Source organism: Oncorhynchus mykiss, chromosome 2 (genome assembly GCF_057628025.1).
Source record: "Oncorhynchus mykiss isolate SJ-2025 chromosome 2, ASM5762802v1, whole genome shotgun sequence".
Classification (NCBI taxonomy): domain Eukaryota; kingdom Metazoa; phylum Chordata; class Actinopteri; order Salmoniformes; family Salmonidae; genus Oncorhynchus; species Oncorhynchus mykiss.
In genome coordinates, this window is record NC_143023.1 from 67,690,722 (window position 1) to 67,707,658 (window position 16,937).

At 43.8% G+C, this 16,937-nt stretch overlaps 1 protein-coding gene across 1 annotated transcript in view; it reads right to left on the bottom strand.

The window, feature by feature from the left end:
* Positions 1-16,937, bottom strand: part of cdh13 (cadherin 13, H-cadherin (heart)) — a 518,891-nt gene that overhangs the window by 101,972 nt on the left and 399,982 nt on the right. The window contains exon 9 of the mRNA XM_036954055.2: positions 2,722-2,904. Coding sequence (XP_036809950.1) covers positions 2,722-2,904 — 183 coding nt within the window. The remainder of the gene's footprint in view (positions 1-2,721; positions 2,905-16,937) is intronic.

Consider the following 16,937-nt stretch of genomic DNA (forward strand, 5'->3'; position numbering starts at 1 on the left):
GGCAGCTCCCCGCACCAGGCTTCCTGTGCGTGTTCTCGGCCCAGTACCACCAGTGCCAGCACCACGCATCAGGCCTACAGTGCGCCTCGCCTGTCCAGCGCTGCCAGAGCCTTCCTCCTCTCCAGCGCTGCCGGAGTCTCCCGCCTGTTTAGCGCTGCCAGAGCCTTCCTCCTCTCCAGCGCTGCCGGAGTCTCCCGCCTGCTTAGCGCTGCCAGAGCCCTCCGTCTCTACAGCGCTGCCCGGAGTCTCCAGTCTGCATAGAGCTGCCAGTCTGTAAGGAGCTGCCAGTCTGCAAGGAGCTGCCAGTCTGCAAGGAGCTGCCAGTCTGCAAGGAGCTGCCAGTCTGCAAGGAGCTGCCAGTCTGCAAGGAGCCGCCAGAGCTGCCAGTCTGCAGGATGCCGTCAGAGCTGCCAGTCTGCATGGAGCAGCCAGGGCCGCCAGTCAGCATGGAGCAGCCAGAGCCGCCAGTCAGCATGGAGCAGCCAGAGCCGCCAGTCAGCATGGAGCAGCCAGAGCCGCCAGTCAGCATGGAGCAGCCAGAGCCGCCAGTCAGCATGGAGCAGCCAGAGCTGCAAGTCAGCATGGAGCAGCCAGAGCTGCAAATTTAGCATGGGTCAGCATGGAGCAGCCAGAGCTGCCAGTCAGCATGGAGCAGCCAGAGCTGCTAGTCAGCCAGGATCTTCCAGATCCGCTATTCAGCCAGGATCCGCCATTCAGCCAGGATCTTCCAGATCCGCCAGTCAGCCAGGATCCGCCAGTCAGCCGGGATCTGCCAGAACTGCCAGCCAGCCGGGATCTGCCAGAGCCAACTACCTGCCTGGGCTTCCTCTCAGTGCTGAGCTTCCTCTCAGTGCTGAGCTACCCCTCTGTCCCGAGCTGTCCCTCTGTCCCGAGCTGTCCCTCTGTCCCGAGCTGCCCCTCTGTCCCGAGCTGCCCCTCTGTCCCGAGCTGCCATTAAGGAGGGTAACCTATCTAGGGACGCTAAGGAGGTGGACTAAGACTATTATGGAGTGGGGTCCACGTCCAGCGCCAGAGCCGCCACCGCGGACAGAGGCCCACCCACACCCTCCCCCATAGGTTTAGGTTGTGCATCCGGAGTCCGCACCTTGGAGGGGGGGGGGGGGGGGTACTGTCACGTTCTGACCATCGTTCGTGTGTGTTTTCCTTGTTTTAGTGTTGGTCAGAACGTGAGCTGGGTGGGCATTCTATGTTGGATGTCTTGTTTGTCTATTTCTATGTCTGGCCTGATATGGTTCTCAATCAGAGGCAGGTGTTAGTCATTGTCTCTGATTGGGAACCATATTTAGGTAGCCTGGGTTTCACTGTGTGTTGGTGGGTGATTGTCCTTAGTGTCCTTGTTTCTGTCGCGGAGTTAGTTTGCACCAGTTTAGGCTGTTTCGGTTTTCACATTATGTTTATTGTTTTTGTACAGTTTGTGTTTCTTTATTATTAAATAAACATGGATCGCAATAGCCACGCTGCATTTTGTTCCGACTCTACTTCACCCAAAGAAAGCCGTTACATGGACAAATGTTGCAGAGACTTACCCAGAAAGAATCAACAGCTGTAATCACTGCCAAATGTGAATCTAACACGGTGTGAATACTTATGTAAATTAGATTTTTTTTTTTTTATCAAAAATTTCTAAAAACATGTTTTTACTTTGTCATTACGGTTACTGTTTGTAGATGTGTGTGAGAAAAATATGTGTAATCCATTTTGAATTCAGGCTGCAACACTGTGGAATGGGCTGAGGGAATGGGCTAAGTCAAGGGCTGAATATGAATACTTTCTGAAGGCAACATACATTCAGAGAAAACTAATCATAGCTAACTAGCAATGTTTTCAAAGAGAGCTAGCTAATCAGCTAGGAATCAAGCAATGCAACAATAGTATAATTTCGGAATCAAAAAAGACTTCAATGGGCTCTGTATTTCAGGTGTCATAGTATTTAGGGTGTTCACTCAATGCTCTAGAATGTAGGGGGGAAATTGGTCAATTTTTGCTAATAAATGTATGTCAAAATGTAGTTTTCTTTGCACTATGCCATTGTAAATCCCATACAATTATTCATTAGTTTATTCTCTAAAATATTACAACCTATATTATAACTATAATATAATGCTTGTACTTAACAGTGTTAATGAAATAAGAACGCTAGTTTGTTATGACCATTGCTAGTTTAGACTGCGTCGCTCTTGGTTGTAGCTCTCCCATTTTCGGCATTGGGAGATGGCAACATTTGGAGGTGTTTCTGCACTTTGGACCAATCAACATCAACATGATACACTCATTATTTTCATCTCCAGATCCTTGGCTTTCATTGGTTATATTGGTGATCAATCTAAGTTGAGAGGGGCAATGGGAAAGACTCAGAAATACACCATGAAAACTGGAACAGATTGCTTTCATGAATGGTAGATATTGAAATTCAGTCTGCTAGCTTAGTAAATTACTTTAGGGGTAAACATCCTACATAGTTGTGAGTGCCCCTGTTGCACTGTTCAATTATTTAGCCATTTAAATCATGTATTTTTTAAAATGAAAACTCAGTTTTTCCATTTCCCTCATCGGATCCATGGGTTTTAAACATAAGCTTATCTGAGGTGTTGGACTCAACGACAGTTGCTATCCACAGGAGCGCTGGAATTGGTTGCCCAAAATTCTGGGGCAGGGCTTAGCGAAGGGTCAATTGAGAGAACTTTAGGGCCCTGTGGTTACCTTGACAACAGAGAGCATGCCCTCGTTGTTGTCGGGGTTGGTTTGGATTTCGAAGTTCTGAGTGGGGTCACCGTTGATGATGGAGTAAATGGCTCGCCACGCCCCCGTCGCCGGGTCATCTCTGTCATCCACCGTCAGGTTGACCGCCACACCTGTGGAGCCCTCGTCCACATTGGCCTGGAACTGGAGGGACAGAAAGAGACAGAGGGATGAGACTGGTCAACACTTGTGTCATTATAGAGGTATTGACCTGGACACATAGAGACATTACTGGTTATCACACATTTATTATAAACAGGTGGTTTCTATTCAATGGCCTGGAACAAGACACACAGACATTACTGGTCAACACACATACAGATAGCAGACGTACGTTCAACAAGGGAAATAGTTTGCAAAAGTAAGCTAAAGTTAACTAAGACATTCCATTTATTTTGTGTTAGCTGCTTGTGGGTTCAACGTAACTTTTTGGAATGTTCATTCAAATCGTTCAACAAATTGTTATTTACTGTAGTAACATGTTCACCCTTTCAGTTGGACAGTGGTTTAACCTTGATTTTAGGTTAAAAAAAATAAGGGATTTTATCATTAACATCATCATCATCACCTCAGTGGACTTGGGACTGACAAGTGAGGAAGTATGGTGTTTCTCAAGATAGGTTGCCCAGTCTGAATCCCGCTCCTCTCGAATGTGACTCACATCTAGAGGCTATTAAAAGCATAACGTTTTATCTCACTTACATCATTTACATCTCTCAAGTGCTATTGAGTTGAATCCAGTGTCAAACTCCTCTCCCTCCTCTCTCTGGAGCGGTTCAAGAGCTTCAAGTGTCCACATCACGAAGGCTCTATCATGGTCCACACACACCAACACAGTCGTGAAGAGGGCAAGACAACGCCTCTTCACCCTCAGGAGGCTGAAAAGACTTGGCATGGGCCCTCAGATCCTCAAAAGGTTATACAGCTGCACCATTGAGAGCATCTTGACTGGCTGCATCACTGCTTGGTATGGCAACTGCTTGGCATCCGACCGCAAGGCATTACAGAGAGTAGTGCGTACGGCCCAGTACATCATGGGGCCGAGCTCCATGCTATCCAGGACCTCTACACCAGGAGGTGTCAGAGGACGGCCCTAAAAATGTTCAAATACTCCAGCCACCCAAGTCATAGACTGTTCTCGCACGGCAAGCTGTACCGTTGTACCAAATCTGGAACCAACAGGAACCTGAACAGCTTCTAACCGCAAGCCATAAGACTGCTAAATAGTATGTTAAATCGTTAACCAAATAGCTAGCTGGAGTATCTGCATTGACCTTTTTTGCATTCACTTTTTTGACTCAGAGTATGTGGTCAGGGGGCACTGACACTGTGTCCCAAATTAAAATTAGAACTGACCAGGTGACTGACCAGGTGAAAGCTACACTATGATCCCTTATTGATGTCACTTGTTAAATCCACTTCAATCATGTAGAAGAAGGCAGGTTAAAGAAGATGTTTTAAGCCTTCAGACAATTGAGACATGGATTGTGTATGTGTGCCTTTCAGAGGGTGAATGGGCAAGACAAAATATTTAAGTGCCTTTGAATGCGGTATGGTAGTAGGTGCCAGGCACACCAGTTTGTGTCAAGAACTGCAATGCTGGTATTTCACGCTCAACAGATTCCCATGTGTATCAAGAATAGTCCACCACCCAACTGACATCCAACCAACTTGACACAACTGTGGAAAACATTGTAGTCAACATGGGCCAGCATCCCTGTGGAACGCTTTTAACACCTTTAACAACTAAATATTAGGAAGGTGTTAATGTTTTGTACACTCAGTGTATGTTGTGACATTGGTGTAAAACCATAATCATCATCAAGTGATCCCCACCCTATTCCCTTTATAGTGCACTACTTTTGACCAGGGTACAAAAGGTGCCATTTGGGATGCAGACTATGTGTCTGTGAATGCCAGGTTAAGCAGTCTGAGGGCTGTACTGAGGCTGTCCGGGGTGAAGCAGCACTGAGACTGACCGGGTGAAGCAGCACTGAGACTGTCCGGGCTGAAGCAGCATTGAGGCTGTCCAGGGTGATGCAGCACTGAGATTGTCCAGGGTGAAGCAGCACTGAGATTGTCCGGGCTGAAGCAGCACTGAGACTGTCTGGAGTGAAGCAGCACTGAGGCTATCTGGAGTGAAGCAGCACTGAGGCTATCCTTGAGTGAAGCAGCACTGAGGCTATCTGGAGTGAAGCAGCAGCAGCAGCAATCAATGTTTTATATGTAAGTCAGCAGGACTCTAAAAACTAGTTTGTGTGGAACGAAAGAAATACAGACGTGCATGCATGCAAGTGAGCTCTATCCTATGCCCTTCCCACAGAATCTCCATTTGTTTCTCATTGTCACTCCTACCCTATTGTTGTAGAGAACCCTTAATCTGATTCATATCAGGAATGTATTCTGCTTGGCAGCCACTTTGTTGTAGTGTGCATTGTGAAGCAGAGGAATACTCTAGGAGCCTTAATGCATCTAGCCGAAAGCAATTCCCTCTCTCTCTGTCAGGACCATTATTGTATCACAGTTTACAGAGTAATCTATCAGGCACACAACGCCCTGTTTAAGGACAGTGCCGTGTTCCAGATGATGGTGTTTTCTGTCAGGATGGTATTTTGGGTCACAGATTACCGCTCGCTCTTCCCAACACCATGCATTGGTTGTTGGAATAGAGCCCTTTCAAAAACAAACTTTACACAACTCAGTCATTTAGGCTACAGAGGACAGCAGCAAAATGTTCTTCTAAAGGAGAGAAAGGAAGAAAAAGAAACAGAGAAAAAGAGGGAAAGAAAAATATACCTGGGGTAACACAGCTAGTTTACAAACCTAACCCTATTCTAATGTTAAACCTCAAACGGCATCCTCAATGGGAGGGAACATGGCCTGTTGCTAAGCACCATGACATCCTGTTCTATGGCTGCTTTCCCCCTGTGATTACAACAGTTACACACTACTTACACGCTGATTAGCAGGATAGCAGGCTGCTGTAGCTGCAGACCAGACCTCAGCCTCCCTCCCTCCCCAAGAACCCCCGTGGATCGTAGCGCTGCGGCTGTGCGGTGCACCGCGGAGAGGGAACGTTCCCATTCCACAGGCATAAGACAACCCACAAAAGCCATTACCACAGACAGAGCACGGAATCAGGGATGTCCCACTGATCAGGGATCCCTGAATAATTCTAATAATGAGCTGCCTTGAATATTCTTCTGCTTAAATAGTGTGGTGATTTTGTTGCAGGAGTAAATGGATAGCCACACTCCTCCAGTGATACTTTGAAACGGCCTCTACGAATAGTAAACAGGTTTTTGGGATCCTTCTTCAAGGTGCATTGAAAGATTTGAGGAGGACAAATTGTTGCGCACACACACACACACACAGAGAAAGATCACTGGCCATTCGGGTTTCATTTAATCATCTCAAGCAGCCATGCGGTCAGAAGGATGTATTCAATCTCTGTCGCCCGTTACCACTGAGCCCCTGCCCTGCTACTGATAAGACCCCAATACCTCTGAGGACACAAAGTAACCAGCGGTGTGAGAGGATGAGGGAAATAACCACTAACTCAGACTGGCCCTGGTGTGTCATACACACACAGACAGGGTGTGTGTGTGCACGTGCGTGTGCGTGATCCTGGGTTCTTGTTTTGTGTTCTTGTGGTGTGTGTGTGTGTTCTTGTGTATATCGGAGAGAGAGACAAACAGACCCAGAGCCAGCCCCAGAACCAATTATAGAGCAAGGGAGCTCTGTTAACACACAGTGAAGGGATGACCAGGTCAGTAGAGTCCAAACCAGGTCAGTTCAATGCAGGCCAGAGGAGAAACACATACACCCTCTGATTTAACTTAGCTGCCTGCTAGGGATTAGAGCCATACATTCACCAGCTGTCATATTTGGACTCATATCAGCTGACTGGATGATCCCATTGAGTTGACCTGCTAATAACAGTTTGACAGCTCTGTGGTGAACACTAGCACTACCCATTTCATATGATATGGGCCCATCACAATAACAATGTCCCCCCGCCTGCAACCTGACACAACTGTAGTTCAACAGACCATCAACAGGTGAAGGAGGGAGGAAGCAGCCACTCTTAAATCCACCCACTGGCTGAATCAACGTTGTTTCCACGTCATCGCAACAAAGAAAATCAATGTGATGACGTTGAATCAATGTGGAAAACTGATTGGATTTGAAAAAAGGAATCAACGTAGGGGAATTTCGTATTTCTTTCACCCAAATTTTAACCTCAATTTTTTTCAAAAACTAAACGTTGAACTGATGTCTGTGTCCAGTGGGCAGAGATTGTCTTTAGGGCCATCATACAATGCATACTTCTTGTTTACTATGAAAATGGCCTGGCATATCTCACTGTGCATTTCCCACTTGTTGCTGACAATGCATATTGATCTAATATGGGGATATAATGGGAGCAGGGGGTCAATATCAAACCTCATTAACACCACTTTGGAAATGACTTCCTATTTCTTTTTAACTTTTCCAATCATTCTACGCCAGCTGGCACTATGAGCCTGTTGGAAGCCAACGACCCTAAATGTATTGCCTTTGTTGAGATATCCACTCTATGTGCTGTCAATGACCACTGCCTGTCGGTCTGTCCCTGGCCTTCCTCTCCACATGTGATTAGGATATGGCGATTGGCTGCTCATCCTGCATTAACGTTAATAAGTGGAGTGAAGAGGAGAAAGAAAATCTCTCTCTCCCTCTCCCGCTCTCTGCTCACAGTGATAAAACTATACCGTCACACACTCATCATACTCATCTTTTTACACCTCCACCACCCCTCCTACTCGGCAGCCCACCATCCCCCCATCATCTGACAGACCACAGAAAAGAGAGATAAACTTACAGTGGTCCCGGACAGTCAGACAGAATGGCTTAAAATTTAAATGTGGTTTGATTTGGTTGGTCTGACAGAGAGACAGCCATGCAGGGAGAGAGTACAGCAGAGCAGCTGTTCATTTGTCCTAATGGAAAGTGCTTTGTGACATCTCTGTGGCATCATAGATTGAGCTGACAGCAAACACACAGTGCCATGTCACTTTAGTCCCGGAGGAGACAACACTATTCCCCTAAGGAGCTGTGACATCACAGCAGAGGTGTAGACTCTTAAAGGGACAGTGCGTCTTTCTACAGACAGTGTTGTTCTTTCTCTTTCTGCTGGCTGGCATAATCTGACCGGTTCCCCTCTTTCCACTGGGATTCTTTGCCTCTAACCCTATTACAGGGGCTGAGTCACTGGCTTACTGGGGCTTTTTCATACCGTCATTGGGAGGGGTGTGTCACCTGAGTGGGTTGAGTCACTGATGTGATCTTCCTGTCTGGGTTGCCCCCCCCCCCCCCTTGGGTTGTGTCGTGGCGGAGATCTTTGTGGGCTATACTCGGCATTGTCTCAGGATGTTAAGTTGGTGGTTGAAGATGGTGTGGAGGCTGTGCTTTGGCAAAGTGGGTGGGGTTATATCCTTCCTGTTTGGCCCTGTCCGGGGGTGTCCTCGGATGGGGCCACAGTGTCTCCTGACCCCTCCTGTCTCAGCCTCCAGTATTTATGCTGCAGTAGTTTGTGTCGGGGGGCTAGGGTCAGTTTGTTATATCTGGAGTACTTCTCCTGTCCTATTCGGTGTCCTGTGTGAATTTAAGTGTGCTCTCTCTAATTTTCTCTTTCTCTCTTTCTTTCTCTCTCTCGGAGGACCTGAGCCCTAGGACCATGCCTCAGGACTACCTGACATGATGACTCCTTGCTGTCCCCAGTCCACCTGGCCGTGCTGCTGCTCCAGTTTCAACTGTTCTGCCTTATTATTATTCGACCATGCTGGTCATTTATGAACATTTGAACATCTTGGCCATGTTCTGTTATAATCTCCACCCGGCACAGCCAGAAGAGGACTGCCACCCCACATATGCTCTCTCTAATTCTCTCTTTCTTTCTCTCTCTCGGAGGACCTGAGCCCTAGGACCATGCCCCAGGACTACCTGACATGATGACTCCTTGCTGTCCCCAGTCCACCTGACCGTGCTGCTGCTCCAGTTTCAACTGTTCTGCCTTATTATTATTCGACCATGCTGGTCATTTATGAACATTTGAACATCTTGGCCATGTTCTGTTATAATCTCGCACAGCCAGAAGAGGACTGGCCACCCCACATAGCCTGGTTCCTCTCTAGGTTTCTTCCTAGGTTTTGGCCTTTCTAGGGAGTTTTTCCTAGCCACCGTGCTTCTACACCTGCATTGCTTGCTGTTTGGGGTTTTAGGCTGGGTTTCTGTACAGCACTTTGAGATATCAGCTGATGTACAAAGGGCTATATAAATACATTTGATTTGATTTGACTTCACAAAAACAATTGAAAAGCCCCCAAAGAAAGATCCTATGCTTGAACTTGTATCGTTATTACTCTAGTTTGATACACTACTTTTGATAGGATGATTCATTTGAACAGTGCATGCTACTTATTCACATCTGGGTAGCTAGCAGTACGTTGAGAGAAAATATTCTCCTACATGCTAAAATATAATTATTCCCAGGTGCAAAATAAAAATCTTATTAATCTTTCAGCAGTTCTCTCTCTTACCCAGTCAGCTTGCTTATGAAAGCTGCTTATCTCATCTGATTGATGTACATCCTTCAGACAGAATGAACACCTAAAATAGTTTGTGCGCAGACTCATTCACATGTGCACACACACACACGCATACACACCCCATCTCTCTCCTACATACATGGGCCAAGGAAGTTAATGAGCATACCTGCACTATTATTACATTTGAAGAGCTCCAGCTCAAGCTGTTCCCATAGATACACTTCAGCTGAACATATGGTACATAAAACTGCCATTGCCTTTCAAATGTGATTAAGTTAACACAGTTACATTGGCTCTAGCCATTGCATTTATCTAGAGAGTGAAATAACATCTATTCTCAACGACACTGCATCATATACTGTAGCCAAACATCAAACATTTACAAGCTGTACTTTATACTCTGAACAATATACCTGCTTTAGAAGTACTGCTCAATAATAACCTATCCTCACTCTTAACACCACTGACTCCCAACCACCCCTACACGTGGACGTGCGTCCACAAACACACCGCACACATACAGTACCAGCCAAAAGTTTGGACACACCTACTCATTCAAGGGTTTTTCTTTATTTTTTTACTATTTTCAACATTGTAGAATAATAGTGAAGACATCAAAACTATGAAATAACACATATGGAATCATGTAGTAACCAACAAAAAAGTTTTAAACAAATCTAAATAAATTTTAGATTTTAGATTCTTCAAAGTAGCCACCCTTTGCCTTGATGACAGCTTTGCAAACTCTTGGCATTCTCTCAACCAGCTTCATGAGGTAGTCACCTGGAATGCATTTCAATTAACAGGTGTGCCTTGTTGAAAGTTCATTTGTGGACTTGTGGACTTTCTTTCCTTCTTAATGCGTTTGAGCCAATCCGTTGTGTTGTGACAAGGTAGGAGTGGTATTCAGAAGATAGCCCTATTTGAGAATATGATGTACAAACTACTGCCAACTCTTTCCTTAACCTCATGGAAAAGACATGCACACAAAGAAGAAGTTCTACATCACACAACTAGGGTTGCAAAGCTACCGCTAATTTACCAAGGTTACCTGATGTCACACCCTGATCTGTTTCACCTGTCCTTGTGCTTGTCTCCACCTCCTCCAGGTGTCACCCATCTTCCCCATTATCCCCTGGGTATTTAAACCTGTGTTTTCTGTCTGTCTGTGCCAGATTGTCTTGTATGTTCCAAGTCAACCAGCGTGGTTTTTGCCGTTCTCCTGCCTTTTCTATTCTCTTTCGCTAGTCCTCTCGGTTTTGACCCTTGCCTGTTTTCTGGACCATTCTGCCTGCCCTGACCTCGAGCCTGCCTGCCCCACTGTACCTCCTGGACTCTGAACCGGTTTTGACCTTTTGCCTGCTCATGACCATTCTCTTGCCTACCCCTTTTGGATTATTAATAAATATCAAAGACTCAAACCATCTGCCTCCTGTGTCTGCATCTGGGTCTCGCCTTGTGCCCTCATACCGGAATCTTTGGTCATTTTGGTAATTAACAGGTAATATATGGCAATTTATGGTAACTTTGGTAATTCATACTTGAATAACTTTTTAAAAATGTATTCCTTTTTTAATCTGTGTTCATGAGTTTCTAGTGGATAGACCATATTGTTCAAGAGAAAATAGCCAAATTAATGAAAAAAGCATCTAATCAACAATGAACTCTGTACCTCTTCCAACTATTGACTTATTTTCTCAAGTGCTGTCTGGCAGCAAAACATTTACAACAAAGATATATTGACATAGTAAAATAAATAAGTGTGTAAAAACAATTGGATATTTCATGCTGAAACCCTAAAAATAAACACTTGGTACTCACTGAGTTGATGGTACATACAGTTGAAGTCATATACATTTACACTCAGTTTTTCCTTTTCAATTCCTGACATTTAATCCTAGTAAAAATTCCCTTTCTTAGGTCAGTTAGGATCACCACTTTATTTTAAGAATGTCAAATGTCAGAATAATAGTAGAGAATTATTTCTTTCAGCTTTTATTTCTTTCATCACATTCCCAGTGGGTCAGAAGTTTACATACACTCAATTAGTATTTGGTGGCATTGCCTTTAAATTGTTTATTAACATGGGTCAAACGTTTTGGGTAGCCTTCCACAAGCTTCTCACAATAAATTGGGTGAATTGAGTCAGGTGTGTCGGCCTCCTTGCTCGCACACGCTTTTTCAGTTCTGCCCACGCATTTTCTATAGGATTGAGGTCAGGGCTTTGTGATGGCCACTCCAATACCTTGACTTTGTCCTTAAGCCATTTTGTCACAACTTTGGAAGTATGCTTGGGGTCATTGTCCATTTGGAAGACCCATTTGCGACCAAGCTTTAACTTCCTGAATGTTGTCTTGAGAAGTTGCTTCAATATATCCACATAATTTTCCTCCCTCATGAAGCCATCAATTTTGAAGTGCACCAGTCCCTCCTGCAGAAAAGCACCCCCGCAACATAATGCTGCCACCCCCGTGCTTCATGGTTTGGATGGTATTCTTCGGCTTGCATCATCCACCTTTTTCCTCCAAACATAACGATGGTCATTATAGCCAAACAGTTCTCTTTTTTTTCATCAGACCAGAGGACATTTCTCCAAAAAGTACGATATTTGTGCCCATGTGCAGTTGCAAACCATAGTCTGGCTTTTTTATGCCGGTTTTGGAGCAGCGGCTTCTTCCTTGCTGAGCGACCTTTCAGGTTACGTCGTTATAGGACTCGTTTTACTGTGGATATATATACTTTTATACCTGTTTCCTCCAGCATCTTCAAGGTCCTTTGCTGTTGTTGTGGGATTGATTTGCACTTTTCGCACTAAAGTACGTTCATTTCTAGGAGACAGAACCCTTCTCCTTCCTGAGCAGTATGACGGCTGCGTAGACCCATGGTGTTTATACTTGCTTACTACTGTTTGTACAGATGAATGTGGTACCTTCAAGCATTTGGAAATTGCTCCCAAGGATGAACCAGCCTTGTGGAGGTCTACAACTTTTTTCTGCGGTCTTGGCTGATTTCTTTTGATTTTCCCATTATGTCAAGTAATGAAAGCCTTGAAATACATCCACAGGTACACCTCCAATTGACTCAAATGCAGTCAATTAGCCTATCAGAAACTTCTAAAGCCATGACATCATATTCTGGAACTTTCAAAGCTGTTTAAAGGCACATTCAACTTAGTGTATGTAAACTTCTGACCCACTGGATTTGTGATACAGTGAAATAATCTGTCTGTAAACAATTGTTGGAAAAATTACTTGTGTCATGCACAAAGTAGACGTCCTAACCGACTTGCCAAAACTATAGTTTGTTAACAAGAAATTTGTGGAGTGGTTGAAAAACGAGTTTTATTGACTCCAACCTAAGTGTATGTAAACTTCTGACTTCAACTGTAGATATGACCTTGTTTTACAGCTTTGTCATTCAATTTTTTATTTTAAAATCATCTTATTTTATTATTTTATACATTTGACATGTGATATGGTCACACAGAGGGCCAGAGATAATAAGGCCATCTGATAAATTCCAAAGATACTTAAAAGTTTACTAAAATTCTGCTCGTTTAGAAAGTTTCCAGTAATATACTTTCCCTTTGCAACCCTATTCAAAACCTTCTAAAGGCAGTGGTGGAAAAAGTACCCAATTGTCATACTTGAGTAAAAGTAAAGATACCTTAATAGAAAATGACTTAAGTAAAAGTGAAAGTCACCCAGTAAAATACTAGTTCAGTGAAAGTCTAAAAGTATTTGGTTTAAAATATACTTAATTTATCATTTTAATACTTATTTCAAATTCCTTATATTAAGCAAACCAGTTGGCACAATTGTTAGTGTTTTTTAAATTTATGGCTAGCCAGGGACACACACCAACATTCAGAAACAAAGCATTTGTGTTTAGTGAGTCGCCAGATCAGAGGCAGTAGGGGTGACCAGGGATGTTCTCTTGATAAGCGTATGAATTGGACCATTTCTGTCCTGCTAAGCATTCAAAATGTAAGGAGTACTTTTGGGCGTCGAGGAAAATGTGTGGAGTAAAAACAACAATATTTTCTTAAGTAATGTAGTGAATTAAAAGTAGTCAAAAATATAAATAGTAAAGTACAGGTACCCCAAAAAATGACTTAAGTAGTACTTTAAAGTATTTTTACTAAAGTACTTTACACCACTGCTAGAAAGTCACGTCTAGTGAAAGAGTGTTTCAACCGTTCCTAGGGACTGGGGCTAAAATGCAGCTTTTCTACTCTCACTTCACTTCAAATCAAATCCATTTTATTTGTCACATGCGACAAACACAACAGGTGTGAACTTTACTGTGAAATGATTAGTTTACAAGCCCTTTCCCAACAATGCAGAGTTAAAAAGTAAGAAAATTAGCAAAGAAAAATGTAAAATAGTTATACATTAACTATATTGTATAAAAGGAGTTGTTGTGCAGAGCCAATGTGCAGGGGTACAAGGTAGTTGAGGTAATATGTACATGTAGGTAGGGGTAAAAGTGACTAGGCAATAAGGATAGACAAACAGAGTAGCACTAGGGTGTGTGTGTGTGTGTGTGTGTGTGTGTTGGAGTGTGGACAGAGTCAAGTGTATGTGTGTATAGCGTCAGTGCAAAAAAGGGTCAAGGCAAATAGTCTTGGTAGCCATGTGATTAACTGTTCAGCTGACTTATGGTTTGAGGGTAGAAGCTGTTCAGGGGCCTTTTGATCACAGACTTGGCGCTCCAGTACTTGCCGTGCAGTAGCAGTGTGAACAGTCTATGGCTTGGGTGGCTGGGGTCTTTGACAATTTTCCGAGCCTTGCTCTGACACCGCCTGGTATAGAGGTCATGGAAGGCAGGGACATTGGCCCCACCCTCTGTAGCACCTTGTCGCCGGATGCCAAGCAGTTACCATACCAAGCGGTGATGCAGCCAGTCAAGAGATGGCGCTGCAGTAGACTTGAAACTTCATCTGAGAAGTTTCAAGTCTACTCATCTGAGATGAGGCCAGCATGATGAGCTAGGCTCAGGTCCTTCTCCTTTCTTTCCACTCCTTTCTCTTCAACTCTCTCCTTTGGCCCCCTCTCTCTCTTTCGCTCTCTCCTCATTCACTCACTTCTCTTCTACCCTTCACCTCTATCTTTGTATGGAGTAAAAATAACATACTTTCTTTAGGAATGTAGTGAAGTAAAAGTAGTCAAAAATATAAATAGTAAAGTAAAGCACAGATACCCCAAAAACTACTTAAGTAGTACTTTAAAGTATTTTTACATAAGTACTTTACACCACTGGCTACAGTTTGCCACCATGTAGTGTAAAAGTGCTCAGTGGGAATGCCCTTAAGAGCTCCACTAAAAGAGTGACAACATGGAAGGAAGACAACAACCTTAATATGATTTAGTTTGAGATTTAGTCTAAACACCCTCTAGGCACAGAGTATGTAAATTATGTTAGAACAAAGTTCAGAAATAAAGCTTTTTGACTATCCACGGATACTTACATATACATTACTCATTTTACGAATGGATAGCCTGTAGAGATGCTTAGTCACATCCCTTGAAATGTGAACTTGTGGTATCATCCAAATAAAATGTGTAACTTCATGAAATGGTACAGAATGACTAAGTTGTTGGTGGTAGGTCTGTATTTGAAAACTAGAGAGACCAAAAGGCTATGAGCTATTTGAATGGTGACCCTTCAATGCTCCCTGAAGAGGTGTCTTCTGTTCTCCTCTCCATGCTTCAGACCTGAAGGACGAACAATCCACTCAAGTGTTCATACACTCTAGCCATTTTCAGGAGGTCCGATCATGCCGCATACTGTCCACCTGCCAAATCATGTCCCCCCATGCGTCACAATGGGATTCAATTAACTTTTAGCGTCCGTGGCTACGTCAATGGTGTGATGAGCTAATGCGTCCCATTTTGGAGGACATTATATCCAAGTGAGTGTTCTTGTCATCTGTGATATGTAAACAAAGTTGACGTGTTCTGTGACAATTGTGGTGCTAAAACACATTTTGTTCAGCTTAATCATCCCTTTATGTCTGTCTGAGAGTCTGGTAAAATGAGAGGTTACCTATTCATCTCAACATCTAAATGACATGATGAGATCCATGGATTGCAGATCTCTTCATACACAATTATGTAAAATAATTGTTATACACCCCATGGTCTCCTACCATGACCAATGGACTCTCATGCCAAATGGCTTCTCTTGTCTGAATATGATAGAGAAAGGGAAGGCTAAGCCAAATGTATTGACTCTCTTATCTACTTTGATAGGTTATACCCAAGGAAAATACCAAATCTGATGTATTTGGATATCTTTGTCAGCACAAAGGATTCAGGCAGAAACAAAGAAGGCATTTGAAGTGATCCTAACCCCAGATTCCCTCCTGCCCCTCTCTATCACTCTCTTCTCTCACACAGACATAGACCATTTCACCCCAGCTACAGACAGACATTCCCAGACAAACAGATATCTCTGAGCTAGTGGAGCAATCATGCAGCCCAGTTCTAATCCCTGACACACGTATGGCAGCCTTCTGTGAGACACAGCACAGCCCTGATAGAGAGCCCAGCCTGGCCCTGGGTTGGACAGACCATGTCTCAGCCATCACTGTTAATATCATTATCATTTGGACGGCGGGCATATTCTCCTGTCACCACAGGGGAGCGAGGGCATGGATTGGCTGTCAGTCTCCCTGAGTGGCAAGACTGATAAGCCAGATCAGTGGCTGCTATGGGACAATGGAACGGGCTAGTCAGAAATTAGATGCCAGTTATCATCCAGGGCCAGAGGGGGGTGAGATGGGAGTGGGGGGTGGCAGGTGTACATTTTCCCCTTGTACCAGGCAGCAGTGTCACTATCCTCTCCTTTCTGTGTCACCACAGACTTTAGTTAGAGAGACATCAGGACAAGTAGAGATTATGTCATGGGGGCTGATACTGGGTGTATAACCTTTCCTTATTTTTGTTTTATTTGTGTTTTAGTGCTGTGGATCAGTGGTCAGTGCTGTACTGAAGTAGCAGCCTTGAACAGTGATCAAGGCTGACATGTATAGTGAAAGGGATAGTCCGAGTCCCCTGGTCAGTAAACGGCATTGGTCAATAAACACACATACAGACAATACCCAATTACATACACTGTGTGGAGTAGCTAGTTGTGATATTGGTTGGTGTTCTATTTTTACACTATGCGGCCCAAATAGGAACAAGGTTCAACAGAAGTATCTGTCAAATATGATGCTTAGATATTAGCACAGTATTAGATTATAGAGTACATACATAATGTAAGACAACATAAGCCTGTGGTGTACTGCTGTTGGTTTTCATCAGGAGTGGTATTAATCTCCTACTATCAAGCATACATATTCATTCTTTAAATTAATCAGGCGATTCCCAATCATCTTTGCTTGTTTCCACTCTTATAAAAATTGGATTAGTTAATCATTGTGGAGCCCAATCCCCTAAAGATGCTTCACAGAATGCAATAAATTCCCAAGTATGAAAGAGCAACTTAGTCTTAGATGAAAAAAGTTTGGATTTACACAGGGTCCTCAGAGAAACTTTGTAAAGAGAATATTAGTGCAGCTCGACAGAATCATGAGTGTGT